This window comes from Sebastes fasciatus, chromosome 14, assembly GCF_043250625.1.
Source record: "Sebastes fasciatus isolate fSebFas1 chromosome 14, fSebFas1.pri, whole genome shotgun sequence".
Taxonomy (NCBI): domain Eukaryota; kingdom Metazoa; phylum Chordata; class Actinopteri; order Perciformes; family Sebastidae; genus Sebastes; species Sebastes fasciatus.
Genome location: NC_133808.1, coordinates 10,673,652 through 10,687,952, shown reverse-complemented (window position 1 = coordinate 10,687,952; position 14,301 = coordinate 10,673,652). Strand labels below are relative to the sequence as shown.

General features: G+C 42.0%; 1 protein-coding gene across 4 annotated transcripts in view; it reads left to right on the top strand.

Moving 5' to 3' along the window:
- Positions 1 to 14,301, top strand: part of dachd (dachshund d) — a 140,227-nt gene that overhangs the window by 86,007 nt on the left and 39,919 nt on the right. For all 4 annotated transcript variants that reach the window (XM_074658687.1, XM_074658686.1, XM_074658688.1 and 1 more), the window contains one exon: positions 6,930 to 7,082. In XM_074658687.1, coding sequence (XP_074514788.1) covers positions 6,930 to 7,082 — 153 coding nt within the window. The remainder of the gene's footprint in view (positions 1 to 6,929; positions 7,083 to 14,301) is intronic.

Here is a 14,301-nt window from a genome sequence, read left to right as displayed (position 1 = left end):
AGAAAAGCCTTTTGATATCATCCCCTTTCAGCCCAGAGGGACTCTATGATCTTGACATTTAGTCGGGGTATTCAGGGGGCAGAGATAAAATAATTGAGGTTTTTCGGTCTTCTCATAACTGCCCTGAGCTTCTCATCTGTGGCGAGACAGAACTTTTCCATCAATTTCTGTATTTTAATTAAAACCATTTATTGTTTTGATTATAGTATTAAGCATTAAACGTCAAGGAAGTTACAGATTTTGACAGACTCATAATTAAGTCTAATTGACCACACATAAGTTAGCATCTAAGTAGGCGACTAATTGATCTCACTGTCATGTCCAAACGTACTGATTGATGATTAAAAAAACGACATTGAGAAACTGTCTTAAATAGTTACACTATCATGTCATGTCATATTAGTTCATTTTTCAGATGAGTTAGCGCCTGCACACACAGACAGAAACGATGTGGGCCGACGGCTTTTCTCGAGGCTTCACCAATACTCCCAAGACTCCAGGAAAAAGCCACCGCACCGTTTAATTTGGGCTGCGGAGAGGGAGCGAAACACTCCATGAAATCTTTAGTCTGTCATTTTCTCTCCTGGTGTTAACATTTTGCTAATGCGCCATGCTGGTGCTTCTTCCCCAGCTCCTTATCACTCAGGAGTGGCTGATTGTAGCTCAGATCAAGCTGGTCTCATACACCGTTGTTGCTATACCTACGAAAAGTAATGCACTGTAATTCGTATATGTCCCAAGAAAAATCAATTTGTATGTAATCCACGTACTTGTGAACCAGGAAGTAGGGGTGGGGTACAAAATCGATACATCATAGTATCGCAATATTTTGCGTGGCAATATTGTATCGGTACACGGACGTCAAGTATCGATCTTTTGTTATGTAAACTGTTAACCTCTTAACAATGCAACGGCCTGCCTGGGGGATGGCCACTATTCTGTCTTTCAGAGGTTGTAGAGGGCTCAGTCTTAAAGCTAGAGTGAAGATATATATCATATTTAATTAGAATACCTAAGGAATCGATTGCTACAGACCATGTCATGTTGGCTTGTTGGCAAGAACACTAAATTGCGCTTCAAAGTCCCGCTAAATTTTGGTGAAGAAAAACTGGCCTGGCCATTTTCCAAGGAGTCCCTTGACATTGACCTCAAGATATGTGAATAAAAACTCTGAGATTAACAAAGTGAAAACTGTATCTTATTAGATAAAACAAATGTTGCCAAAATGCATAATTTGCAGTTGAAAAAAGGTAATAAATCGCAATGTATCGCAATATATCTTATCGCAATACTCAGCACATCGCAAAATGTTTAAAATCGCAATAAGATTGTAGCGTGACTTAAGTACCGTGATAATATCGTATCGTGATAATATCGTATCGTGATAATATCGTATCGTGATAATATCGTATCGTGATAATATCGTGTCGTGGGGCCTCTGGTGATTCCCACCCCTACCAGGAAGTATAAAGAGTGACAAACGCCGCGTAGGGATGCGGTCGGGAATGGATGGGTGTCAGAAGTCAACGTTGGTTTATTTGTAATGTAACTTCCGTACTTAAGTTACGCCACTTACGGAATTATTTTAAGCTAATCCACGATCTTTTCCTAAACCTAACTAAGTAGTTTCCTGTGAAAACTGAATTTTATTTTGGAAAGACGGTATGCGTAAAATTTAATAATTCGTAGGAAAACGCACAAAAAATAACTATATAATATCGAGACATTAAATAATATATCACACAAACCGTTGTATGATGATGCGTTGTTCAGATTTATCAAAAGGTCTCATAGATGCAGGAATTTTTTTTCAAATATCTAATCTCATAGCTTCAAAAAGGCGGCATGCCATAGACAGAACCAATGTGGCATTCTTTACTCAATTTACTCAGTTTTGCTTGCTGTTATTTTCTTCATGCAAACTGTAATCAGCGAATGATATTTTTTTACATAGACATTAGACATAGACACAAATCATATTAGATTAAAATCAATAACCATATTCAACACAGTGGAAAGATGTCTTCTTTTGCACTCTAACAGGACCAGAGAGGCCTATGTGAAACACATTGTTAACATATGTATCTTTGCCCTTGACACCAGTTCCATTTAGAGAAGGACATCTTAATATGCTTAGGTTTCCATTTAAGGAAATGCCCTCTTATATGTGTGTGAAAGCACACGTGTGGATGTGAATGCGTGCATGCCTTCGTTCATGCCCCCAGGGGGGGTAGGACGGGAGGGGGGGAGGGGGTTGCGCTGGAGCCTTTCCAGTTGCTGATGCATTACAGGCAGATTGGCCCCCAAATCGGATTATTTGCTGTGGACTGACACCACACTGAGATGACATCTCCTTTAAAGTGGAGAGGGCCTCCACTCACACTCTGGCCACTACTTAAGCAGCAGCTTCAATATAATTCATTTATGTCCTGGATATGGCTTCAACCTTTTGAATAACGCAAGAGTACTGCATTTACCATTAGAGAAATGAATGTCACCTACATCTAACCGGGGTGCATCCTGTACTTTACTGATAAAAAGAAACAATATTTTCTAATGCTGTCTGGCTCTGCCTCACTGTACAAGCAAGCAAGCATGCATGCGTGCGGATTCCAGTGCCTCAGAGAGGCTGGTTGTTCTTTCAAGTACTGTAGGTGGAGACATGTTGTAATATTTATGTTCTTTTGATGTACAATTAGCACGTCAGCTTCTGGAGTGGATCATCTAATCCGGTGCCACTTCAAGCCGCTTTAAAATAGATCCAGTATGCACCAGGTAATTTAGTGTCAGTTCTTTGTGTCTCTACCCCCTCCTCTTCCAGTCCGCTGCTTGTCATAAGGTTAGCGCGCTGTGTAATTGATACTAAATTTGTCATGATGTGGATAGCACAGTTCAAGTGGCGCAGTGTACCTAAGAGTCGCGTTGTTCCCAACCCCAGTTTGTCATTGCTGCGCTGCCACCAGTCCATGCATAAAATTAGGCGGACTTGCTCATTGACATGGAGTGTCTCTTCCCTACTTATCCCGCTCGCCTGATAAATAAAGTGTGTTTTCATTGTTGCCCATGGTGCAGTCCCTAACAGAGACAGAGCCGAAACACAACAGATAAGCTCTGCTTGTTTTTTCTTCTTTTTTTTTTAATCACTGCTAGAGAAAGTCGTAAAAGTCAGTCTTTTGTGTACTGATGTGAAGTTAATCTGATTTTAATTTAATTATACGAGTTAGTTGCGGAGGGCACAGGCATTGGGGTGTTTGTTGTAAGAATGTTCTGACATTGGCGCAGGTATGGGGCAGCTAGCATGTTAATTAATGATGAAGATCCTGACAATATGCAGAGGCATGACAGCGTTAAGCCAGTCGGCTGCTGCTTCCTTTGCATATTAATAGATCCTTCATTATTATTTAATATGACAGCTGCTCCAAGGGCTACCATCAGACCTTGTCTCTGTTATTTGCTGTTTTGTGCTCCCCATGTGACAGTGCCATGCTATTCTCTATTTGTTGAAATGCTCCCTTTTCCCTTCTCTGACTGGTGCGGCTCTCTACATGCGGCTGCGATGCGCTGTTTGTTTTGTGCTCGGGAGGATTCTGATTTGCACGTGCGTCTATACGGGGGGAGAAAAAAAGTGTCTGAATCTAAAGGTGACTTTGAAAGAATATATGAGGCAGGATTGTTTTTGTTTGCATAGTAATGAATGCAGATTAGCGCTGAGTGGGATTGGTCTTGTTGACGTTTAGACTTCTAGTGGCTTAATAGACTTGTTGCTGGGCGCCAACATCTCCCTGGCTTCCTTATTACATCCTGCTGCATTGAGGTGTTTGTTATCTGGATATGACAATTGATCCGGTGAAATGAAACAATTATCAGAACAAAGATTTCAATTCATGTGAGTGTGTCACTTAGTCAAAGACGGAGGTGGAGGTTGGAACGGAGTGATAAATGAAAAATGTGAAAGTGATCATTCCATCTGTTTCACTATAGTACAAATCAATTTCTTAGCATTTATTTACTCAATACATATTTGATCAAAACCTGTCACCTGGATTAATTTCCTTTTTTTTTGTACCTCTCTTTTGTTTTGTTCTTACAATTTGTTTGCTTACAATATAAGGAAATGGTGCGGACACACGGGCTGCAGTGCAATAAACCACAGTGTTCTCGCAGCCAAAGTTAGAGAGCTTCAGAAAGCACCACTGCGGCACTCCTTTGAGCGGCACCTGATTTGTGGGGGGAATTTATCACACAAACAGCCCAGAGGTGATTTCAATATTTACTCGGCAGTCTGTTCTGCATACGTCTCATTTGGAAAACAGTTGACTCTTGCCCATTATACACAAATGAAGGCTGACCTTCAGACTGGGCAGAGGCCACATTCATTATGTGGAGAAGTATCACCTTCTTATGAGGCAATGGCTTTTCTTTTTTTTTTTTCTCCCTTGCTCTGCCCATGCATATTGAACAGCAGCCAGGGCCCATTGCAAACGAGAGGGCCCTCGCTGACATGATGTATACTGTACGTCAATATGGTACTGATGTATTTTAAGATGCAAACAAGGCTTTAAATTATATGCACCTCCATGTCAGTGGCTCAGAGTGACTCTCGCCATCTGCCTATCAGCTGGGGGATGAGAGGAGAGGGGTGCCCAGGCCGGTATGTTCTCGTGTGCGTGTTTTGTCAGTGTGTGTTCGTGTCCGTGTGTGTGCGCATGCTCTCATGTATCTATTAGAGCCACATGTTCGATTTCTACTTCTCCTTGTACTTGCGTCTCCCCTCAGATGCATGGCTAATAGCTGCTCTTGAGTCCCATCACGGAGACGTGACAGCTTAGTGATGATAAACGCAGACGTTCGCTTGTTCTGCGTCAAACGTATAAGGCAAAACCTGCATATCCAGTTGAAACAGCCCCTGTAAAAAGGGCAGGTATTGTGGGATATGAGCGATTCCACTAATAGGTGCATATCTTTTTCCTCGCCATGCATCTTTGATTTTGTTGCTGGGGTTTGGCGAGAGGAGTCGCGGGACTCTCCCGAGACACATCCAGGCCTAGAGGAGCTTTAGCGCTATCTTGTCCCTGCTGTTTGAGACCAGCCTCATGAATAAAGATTTCAGTCACGTCCAATACGCCAGAACCCTGGAAATACCACAATGACAAACCAATGTTTTATGATCTCTGCAGTGTGCTCAGCATATGTATGTCTATAATCTCAGACTTACTATATCAATCATATCAAGTCTATTTTTGATCGAGGTGGACGACCACGTCGAACGCTGCTATCCCGGTGCATATTTAGAGACGGCAGTGGAAATGTGAATGATAATTTAAAATGTGATGTCAATAGTCATTTAGTCTGCTCATGAAAACAGCAGCCTCGGGCCTGAGGAGAATCCATGTAGAATTCTCAAAGATATTTGGCATGTTGACAAAATTGTTCAAGTGGTGCATACTAAGGAATGTATTATAAATTCTGTATTTTAATATTTACCTCAGTCAATACTGTATTTCATTTGCAAAGAGATGAGCCCTCTCAGTGTATGCGCCTTCTCATAGTGGTGCTATGATGTTGGATGTTACAGGGAATGTGATAAATGTAAATGCAGATCCCACTGTTCTGATTACATTAAAAAAACAATTTACTCAGATTGTATGCATATGATGTTGTGTTCTTTATACTATGACAGTTTTCCTAATATTAGATTTTAAAAAGGGCAATATATCACCTTGCTTACAGCATCGCAATGAATCGCAATATATTGAATCGTAACCCCTGTATCATGATAAGTATCGTATCGCCAGATTTTTCCCAATACACACGTCAGGATAGAAAAAAATAACTTTTATATTTCTGTAGTTTTGTCCTGAAATTGAAAACTTTTTTCACGTTTTATTGGTAGTAAAAAAACAACACAATTCTTTTAATGTCTTAAGAGCAAAACAAAATGAAACACACCATGTTCTGTTATAATCTATCCACCTTTTTTTTCAATTTGGTGCCCTAATGCCCAATAGGCTCTTTTTTGTCTATTTGCCTCATTAATTTCCTGAGTGTGTTGCTGGTTTTGCTTTTGTGAATGTAATAGAAATGATATTGAATTGCATACGTTCCTTCACCCTTTTTTTTTTTTTATGAAGCGCGTTCTTTAGTTAACTTCCACACTTGGCCCTTCAAGTAATGAATGTCCTCAAAGCCATTTACAAGTATTAGAATAGCAAAAAACTTGAATCCTTGGTACATTGTTTATAGTTTTCCATTCTGCTTGATGACTGGCCTTGACTCTCAGAAGAGCCGTGTTATTATGAGACACTACAGTGTATAGCTGTGAAGAATTTGAATACCAATGTTAGGCATTATTCAGGGCGATTAGATCTGTTGAATACATTAGAAGGTATCATTGAAATACCCTCGATAAGGAGATTTTTGAGACATAGTTCTCTTCTCTTTCTGTCTCCCTGTGTCACAGTGTATCACTGTTCCCCTATTATATATATATATATACGCATACTTTGTGTATTATATGTTGTACATACAAAATGCTTGCATCATGCACTATTATCTTGACTGCATCTGTTCCTATCAAGGTACAAATACATCAATATAGTGCCGTGGAATACCGGAGACTGTGCAACATTCATAAAGATCATATGCTGCCACACACACACCGATCCATCCCATCAGCATGATAACCTGCTGTGAAGATATCCCCTGTCAGAAGATGAAAAACCAAGCTGTGATCTCGTAGGCGCTTATTCCCCATAGTGTATAAAATTATTCATTGTTTTATTATTTCAAAAGTCCTTTTTCTTTGTTTTGTTTTTTTTATTCGCCAGGGCAGGTTTCTGAAAGGTTTTGCAGGTGCAGTGGCTCAGCCCCAGCAGACATGTTAGTGCGTGGTCTGTAAGCGCTCTGTCTCTGCTGCCTCCTCTCTCCAGGCCTGACAGCAGCGGCGGCAGCAGCTGCCAACGCAGCCATCGCAGAGGCCATGAAGGTCAAGAAGATCAAGCTGGAGGCGATGAGCGGCTACCACGGCAACGCCAACCACCACGGGGTCGACGGAGAGAATGGAGACCTCAGCTCCAGCGTCGGTGAGGATGCCCTTCAAGCACATATTGTCACAAACACGTTCGCGCTCGCATAAACGGAAGACAAATGCGTTTTGCAAACTATTTCATGTGTGTGCAGACACATGCACACATTAAGACTTATATTCGTATCACCATTTTGACATACACTCGGAAAATTCATAGACCAAAGTTGAAGGGTTAAGGTAGTTTTTATTAATTAGACCACTTGCAAGAAATTGGCAACCAGTTATTGCAAAATGGGTATGAGTATGGGAAAAGCTGCTCAAATTGAAAATGGGGACAATATGTTTAGGCTGCAAAAGGTTTGGCCTATACTGATAGATTCATCTAGAACCAAGGATTACAATAAAAGAAATACAATTGCTTGTACGTGTCATGGTTTAACGTATCCTCATACAACGTTTCGTATGATATCTTAAGAAAAGTTAGTCCTTTTTTTTCGTGCGTTTTCCTAGGAATGTCCAGCAACACATGTCAATTTGCGCTCCTTACATGTACCCAGTCTTTTCAAAGTAAATTACCATCTTTGCAGTACACAGCTTGGTTAGATCTAGGCAACAAAACTACTTAGTTAGTATGAGGCAACAAAACTACTTAGGTTTAGGAAAAAATCGACTTACGGCGACAAAACTACTTAGTAAGGTTTAGGCAACAAAACTACTAAGTTAAGTTTAGGAAATTATCGACTTTAGGCAACAGGACTACTAAGTTAGGTTTAGGCAACAAAACTACTTAGGTTTAGGAAAAGATCAACTTTTGGCTACCGTACTACTTAGTAAGGTTTCGGCAAAAAAATTACGTAGTTAGGTTTTGAAAAAGATTGAATTTACTCAACAAAACTACTTAGTTAGGTTTAGGCAACAAAACTACTTAGGTTTAGGGAAATATAAACTTTAGGCAACCGGACCACTTAGCTAGGTTTAGGAAAAGGTTGTGGTTTAGGTTAAAATAACTACGGAAGGGGCGTTAATTAAGTACGGAAGTTACGTGACAAATAAATCAACATTGACTTCTGGTTTCACACGGGGTACGAAGACCGGTCTCTTGGGCGAAAGTCTAGTGTTTTTTGACCCACTCATCCACCCCGACATCCTCCCTACGCGGCATTTGTCGCTCTTTATGCTTCCTGGTTCACGATTACGTGAATTATATATAAATTGATTTTGTGGAATATATACAAATTACATTACTGTTCGTAGGTATAGCTATGAATGGTGTATGAGAACAGACTGAATGGTTCAATAGTAACAAAATGTAAAGTGCTTTCCTAAGCAAAAGCGAATCACTTGTTCCTTGACTTTCCATCAAATTTAATTGAAATCTGTTAAGTAGCTTTTGATATTCAACTTAACTAACAGCCAAATACATATACAGGACTAAAAACAAAAAACAGAGGTATAATCCCATACAAAGCAAAGACGACTGTCTCCACTATACAGCTGTTTTCTTAATAAAATGGCGACATATTGTTTTTGTTCAGTTTGTAAGCAGTGTAAATATCCACTGTGGTGAGGTAAGTCTTGTTTTCTCCTCACGTGTTACACTTTTGTGTTTAAAGACAAAAAAACATATAAAAAAAACATTGTTAATAGCTAAGTGAAACTGTGAACACAGTTTCACTTAGCTATCAGCTTTTAACAAGGCCTAATTGAATTGCTGTGAGAGCATTGGTTTTTCACTATGTGCCATTTCAATTAATTATTAGCCCGAAAAATGCAGAAGGATTTTCCTAATATCACACAGAACCACTTAGTGTATTAAAGAGAATGATAATGTATGTTAGTGCGGTTTCATGAGCCCATTCCAAATTATAAACCGAATGTAATCCCTGTAGCTTTGGTTGCTAAATGGAGGTTTTGATTCACTTACTGTAATAAATGGCTCGACTCCTGAATACATTTCATCAGTAATACTTGACACCGTGGAGCTTATGGTGTGTGAGATGGAAACAGGATGTGTTTCTAAGCAGATTTAACAATGCAAAATGCATAAAGTGTGAGGTCATCACTCCAAAGAGAATGGAGTATGTAAAAAAAAAAAAAAAGAATACGAGGTCACGGAAATAAAGATAAATGTGAGTACCAACAGCAAGGCTATGGCAATGGAGCTAATAAGAAACTGTTTTATCTTTTTACAATTTAAATTGTAACCTTGAGCCCACAGCCAGCCACACAGGCTCCCGGTAGAATCATAATTCTGGCAAGGGGGAGCAGCTCTAGGTGTGGGTGCACGGGCCACAGCATTAGCTCCCTGAGTGAAATATATGGCAGTGACGCCTCTCGGCCCCATCCACAATCAATTGGATTCTTTTCCTTTAATATTTACTCGCAGCGATGAGATGCTCGTCTGCATGGTGATGAACAGTCTGCCACTGGCGTTTGAAGGTGACCTGTCAGTGAGTATGGACAAATCTCTCGCTCGCAGAAATGTAGAAAATAAATCATTAGGGGCAGGCAGTCAAGACAGGGGCCTCTCTCTCTCGCTCACTCTCCTCGGGATTTAAATCAGCTCAGATTTATGATTTGAATTAATGCTTCGTTTGGTCAAAGGAATGGTCGCAGAGACAAATGATGTTTGGTACTGAAACCATCCTAATATTGATTACTGGGTGTCGCAGCAATCTCTTGTTTATATCAAGCACTCTCCTGTGACATGGTGGCCAGCAGGAGTCATCCTGATAATACGCCGGAGAAATATGGCCCTGCTCGGCACCGCGGGGCCATGAAACACAGCTAGCAGCATGCTGTCTTCTTCATCTAGCCCCCGGGCTTCCACTCACATGTTTATTTTTGATAAAAAAACATTTTGTCAGTTGACTTACAAGAAAGCGTGATTACAGAATTAGTGTCTCGCTCTGCAGCCTGCTTTCACAAACTATTCTGGAGTGTGAATGCCTAATATGTCCAGCTCTCGAGCCCATTATCCAACCGCAATCCAAACATATAAATCACTTGACTGATATAGCATGGAGTGGGCAGAAAGGGAACTGTATTTGGCTGCAGCTTTGTTGGGACTGGACTGACTGTTGCTGACTGGGGTATGACTTCATGTTGTTTTTCTCAGACCACAGCTGCTCTGAGGAAACGGACCGGAGTTTTATAATCGGGCGGCTTAAACTAATACTCGCACAAACGGACGTGTTTACTTACACAAATTATGTTACCAACCACGATAGGAATTGATATGATAATGAGCGTGCTTCTGATAATACCACTAAAGGACATGGATCCATTTAATCAGAAAGAGCTTCTACATAAACCCGTTGGAGAAAAAAAAAAGAAAAAGAAATCCTCCTCGGGGCTAAAATACAGGTGCCTCATCTCCGTGTTTGTCTGAAGCAGATCTTTGTGAAGAGCTTAAAGCAAAGCACAACAGAGCCAGCCAGTGAAGGACACTCTGTTCTGTTTGTAGAGTTGGATTGCCCGTCGCTGTCTTTGTGTTGATGTAAATTGAACAGGCTAATGCATTAAATATTCATCACAATTAGACCTTCCTGTTTGCATCAATGTTATTAATTATAAGGAGAGAAAAAAACAGCCAGTTCAACTCTCAGCCAAAATAACCAAACATCCTGAGTGAGAGAAGGGGGAGAAAGAAATAGATATGTCTGTAAGGAGTAATTGAGGGAGAGACTGATAGAAAGATAGTGAGAGAGAGAGACATGGTGATGGAGCGACATGGAAATGTACATAGAGATAGAATGAGAGGTGTGTGTTGGGGGTGTCTTTCTTTGATTTCCCCCCCTTACACCCTTTAGCTGGGCAGAGGGAGCCCTCTCTCAAAGCACAATGTGGATTGTTCCCGCGCCTCTCAGGAAATGCCACAATTACAGATCACAGACCAAGCAAAACACGTGTGGCGCTGGGCCTTTAGGGGGATAAACAGCCCGCCATTCCCTCCCAGTGCATTGACCCCAGCCACAACCTTCATTACTGGGAGAGAAAATATTGTCAGCTGCCCACTAACAAACACCTGCCAATTTCAAGAGAAGGAATTGCTTTTTTTTTTCAGCCGCGGAAGGAAAACACAGCGTTACTTTAGACCTGCAAAAAAGGAGTGGGAAGAAAAGATAAGGCGGGCCTTGTCTTCTTTTCTTTTTTTTACTCTGTCTCACCTACTTCTCTGTCTTTCGCCCTCTGTCTCTCTTTGGCCACTGGGTGCTGCCCTGCCACTCATCTGACTCCTCGCCACACAACTCTAATGGAGCTGAAATCCTGTTTGTAATTAGATATGGGAATTCCACTGTCATCAGCCAGATGATGCCACGACACGCCGAGCAAATAACTCGCCGACAGACAGACAGCCGGATGTGAAGGGAGAAGACGCTGCTAACTTTCTTTTTTTTTTAATGTACGTTTTGAATTAATCCTAAACCCGTAACACCACAATAGCAGTTGTATTCTACTCCAAAAAACCTGAAAGCTCTTTTGTCTCACATCTGTGGCTTCAGTCCAGGCTGTCTGCGCCCAACCGGGAGCGGAGAGCCACATGCTAGGCTGAGGCTGGACGGCTGGTGACAGGTACCTGGAGTGTTGCCTGACTGAGAGTTGAGAGAAGAGGTTCTGGGTGAGATGATGAGGAAGCATCATTCTCTCTCTTCACAGGGTCATCAGGCTAATTTCTGCAAGCCCCACCCTCGCGCTTGTATGTTTGCGTGTGTGTATGCAAGCGTCTATGTGTGTGTGTGTGTGTGTGTGTGTGTGTGTGTGTGTGTGTGTGTGTGTGTGTGTGTGTGTGTGTGTGTGTGTGTGTGTGTGTGTGTGTGTGTGTGTGTGTGTGTGTGTGTGTGTGTGTGTGTGTGTGTGTGTGCGTGCGTGCGTGCGTGTGTGTGTGTGTGTGCATGCTCGCGTGAGAGAGAAAGAGGGGGCCTTGGCCCCTGAGAGCGCTCTGTGAGGAGACCACAGCTGTACACTCCCAGCAGCTAATTGGTCCTTATCTAGCTGTCCCATTCATCTTCATTTTTTACCAATTACTGAGCATTATCTGTGTTCTCAGTTGGGTATGGGACTTAATCCTTTTTGGTTAAGCTGGTGCTACAGCTTGCAAATTTCAAATGGAGAAGGGGGGGGAGAAAAGAGGGAAAGGTGGAGGGGAAGGGGAGGGATGGGGGGGGCAAAAGTCATAGCAAAAACAAACTCTAAAACTTCCCATCATCCCTCACTGGCAGGACGCGATCGATAAACAATGACATCACACGGAGGAGAGAGGGGAAAAATGGAAGGGATCAATTATCGGCGTTATAATTCAAGTCCTTGTTTGCAAACGTTGCAGCCTCATTGATTAGGCCGTTCTTGTTGCACTCACCATTATTGACGTGTTAAAACCATATTTTCTCATCATCAGTGGTTTTGCGTTCGTGGTCACACAGATAACAACGCTTTAAGGTGGGGGGGTTGTGGGGCGCCATTAATTATTCACGACGTATTCATTTTAAAGCACAGCGAGTCCAAATCATCCTGTACATACTCTACAAACAATATCGAGTATAGTACATTGCTCATCCAGAAGGTACATCAAGACGCCGCAATCTGGGGCAGTTAGCCTTAATTTTCTAAGATCAATGCATAACTAGGCTCCTCTCTATATGGGGTCCGTGCTTGGCCGTGCTGCAGAGCCGAGCGGAGTCAGCCTGGAGACCATGCACTAATTACTGGAGTGTTTACTGCTCTGCTGGATAGCATTTGTACCATTTTGGATCATATCAGTGAGTCAATGTGCTCTGCGCTCGACGGATAAATAAGACATTAAGATGACAGTGTGTATGAATGAAATTAGAGTGGGAAAAAAAATGATAGTCATCAATTATAAAATAAACACAAAGTGGGTGAAAATCAAGCACACACGTACGTACACTTACGGAACATACAGGCATGCGTGTCAGCAGACACACAGACAGTCGTGCGCGCATAAAAGCAGGACACATATAGAGACGCTGCTCCTGCACTTTGATAGGGATCTGTTTGGTCACACTCTCTGCGCCAGCTGTCAGCCCAGCTCCACTGCTGCGATTTAATTAGTCTGTTTATGTCCTTTCTAATAATAAAGCTCTCTGGGTGGAAGGACACATCCAACTAGCTAGCTGCTGCACTCCAACCTGCTAGCTGCTGCACTAGTGCTGGTGGCCCAGCCGCATGCTAAATGTGGGCCATGATGGAGGATGGTGGCTACTTCCTGCTCCTCTAGACGGAACAATGGCCCTCAGGCTCAGATCTAGTATCACCCCCTACTCAATCCTAACCTTAACCATTAGGGGATAAAGCACATACTGACCTGATATGAGTGTCTAGGGGCAACTTCATCCATCTTCCTCTCTAGCTCTCTTGTGGGAGCCTTTGTCAGCCGAAGCTCTTGAGAGTGACTAGATTGTAGCCATAGGCTGAATAGAATTCATTTTCACGAAACATATCATAACGCCTCTTTTCACTGCGACAGATTATTGTCGTGTCAGATGTATGCAATTACAGTTTGTTGTTGGTTTTCTTTATTTGGATATCAAGGCTGCGCCGGACTAAATAGGGTCTGTTTAAGCTGCAGGTGTTGGCGGGGGGGTAAAAAAAAGGGGAGTATTAACTGAATCAGACACACTGAGCTAGACAGAGAGTGGCAGAGCAGACAGACAGCCTTCCAGCCTGAGTAAAGAGCTTGATGGGTCTCTGTCTCTCTCTTGGGCTTTGGCCCTCACCATCTCTCTATTAGTCTGCCAGGCTCATGGGAACCAGGTGACAGATAAGTGAAGAACGACACACACATTTTAATAGACATTTCAAAAGATAAACCTGATAATCATTTCTCTTTTTAATGAAGTCTAATGTCCTCGTTCTAATTCCAGTTGCGTCGCCTGTTAAGCATCGGCGTAACACTTGAATATGCATGATTGGGAAATTGTGAGGCGCAGTGCTACAAAATACACACAAAACGCAGACAACTGCAGAAATAGATTACAATAACGGGGGGGATTGATTAAACATTATTTCCGTAATGATCCATATCAAGTTCTATCATCTTTGAGTGGCGGCGGGAGTCGCAGAGCGCTATATAGAGGAGCAGACACGAGGAGAGACGAGACAAACCTCGTGTCACGGAAATATTTGTTTGATTGTCTCTTGTGGTTAGCTCACAATAGCAGGAGCAGAGCTATAAAAAAACAACTGACCAGTCGAGTTGTCATCCCTCATCAACATTAGGCCTCATTCTTCATTAATTGGATAGATTAATTTGG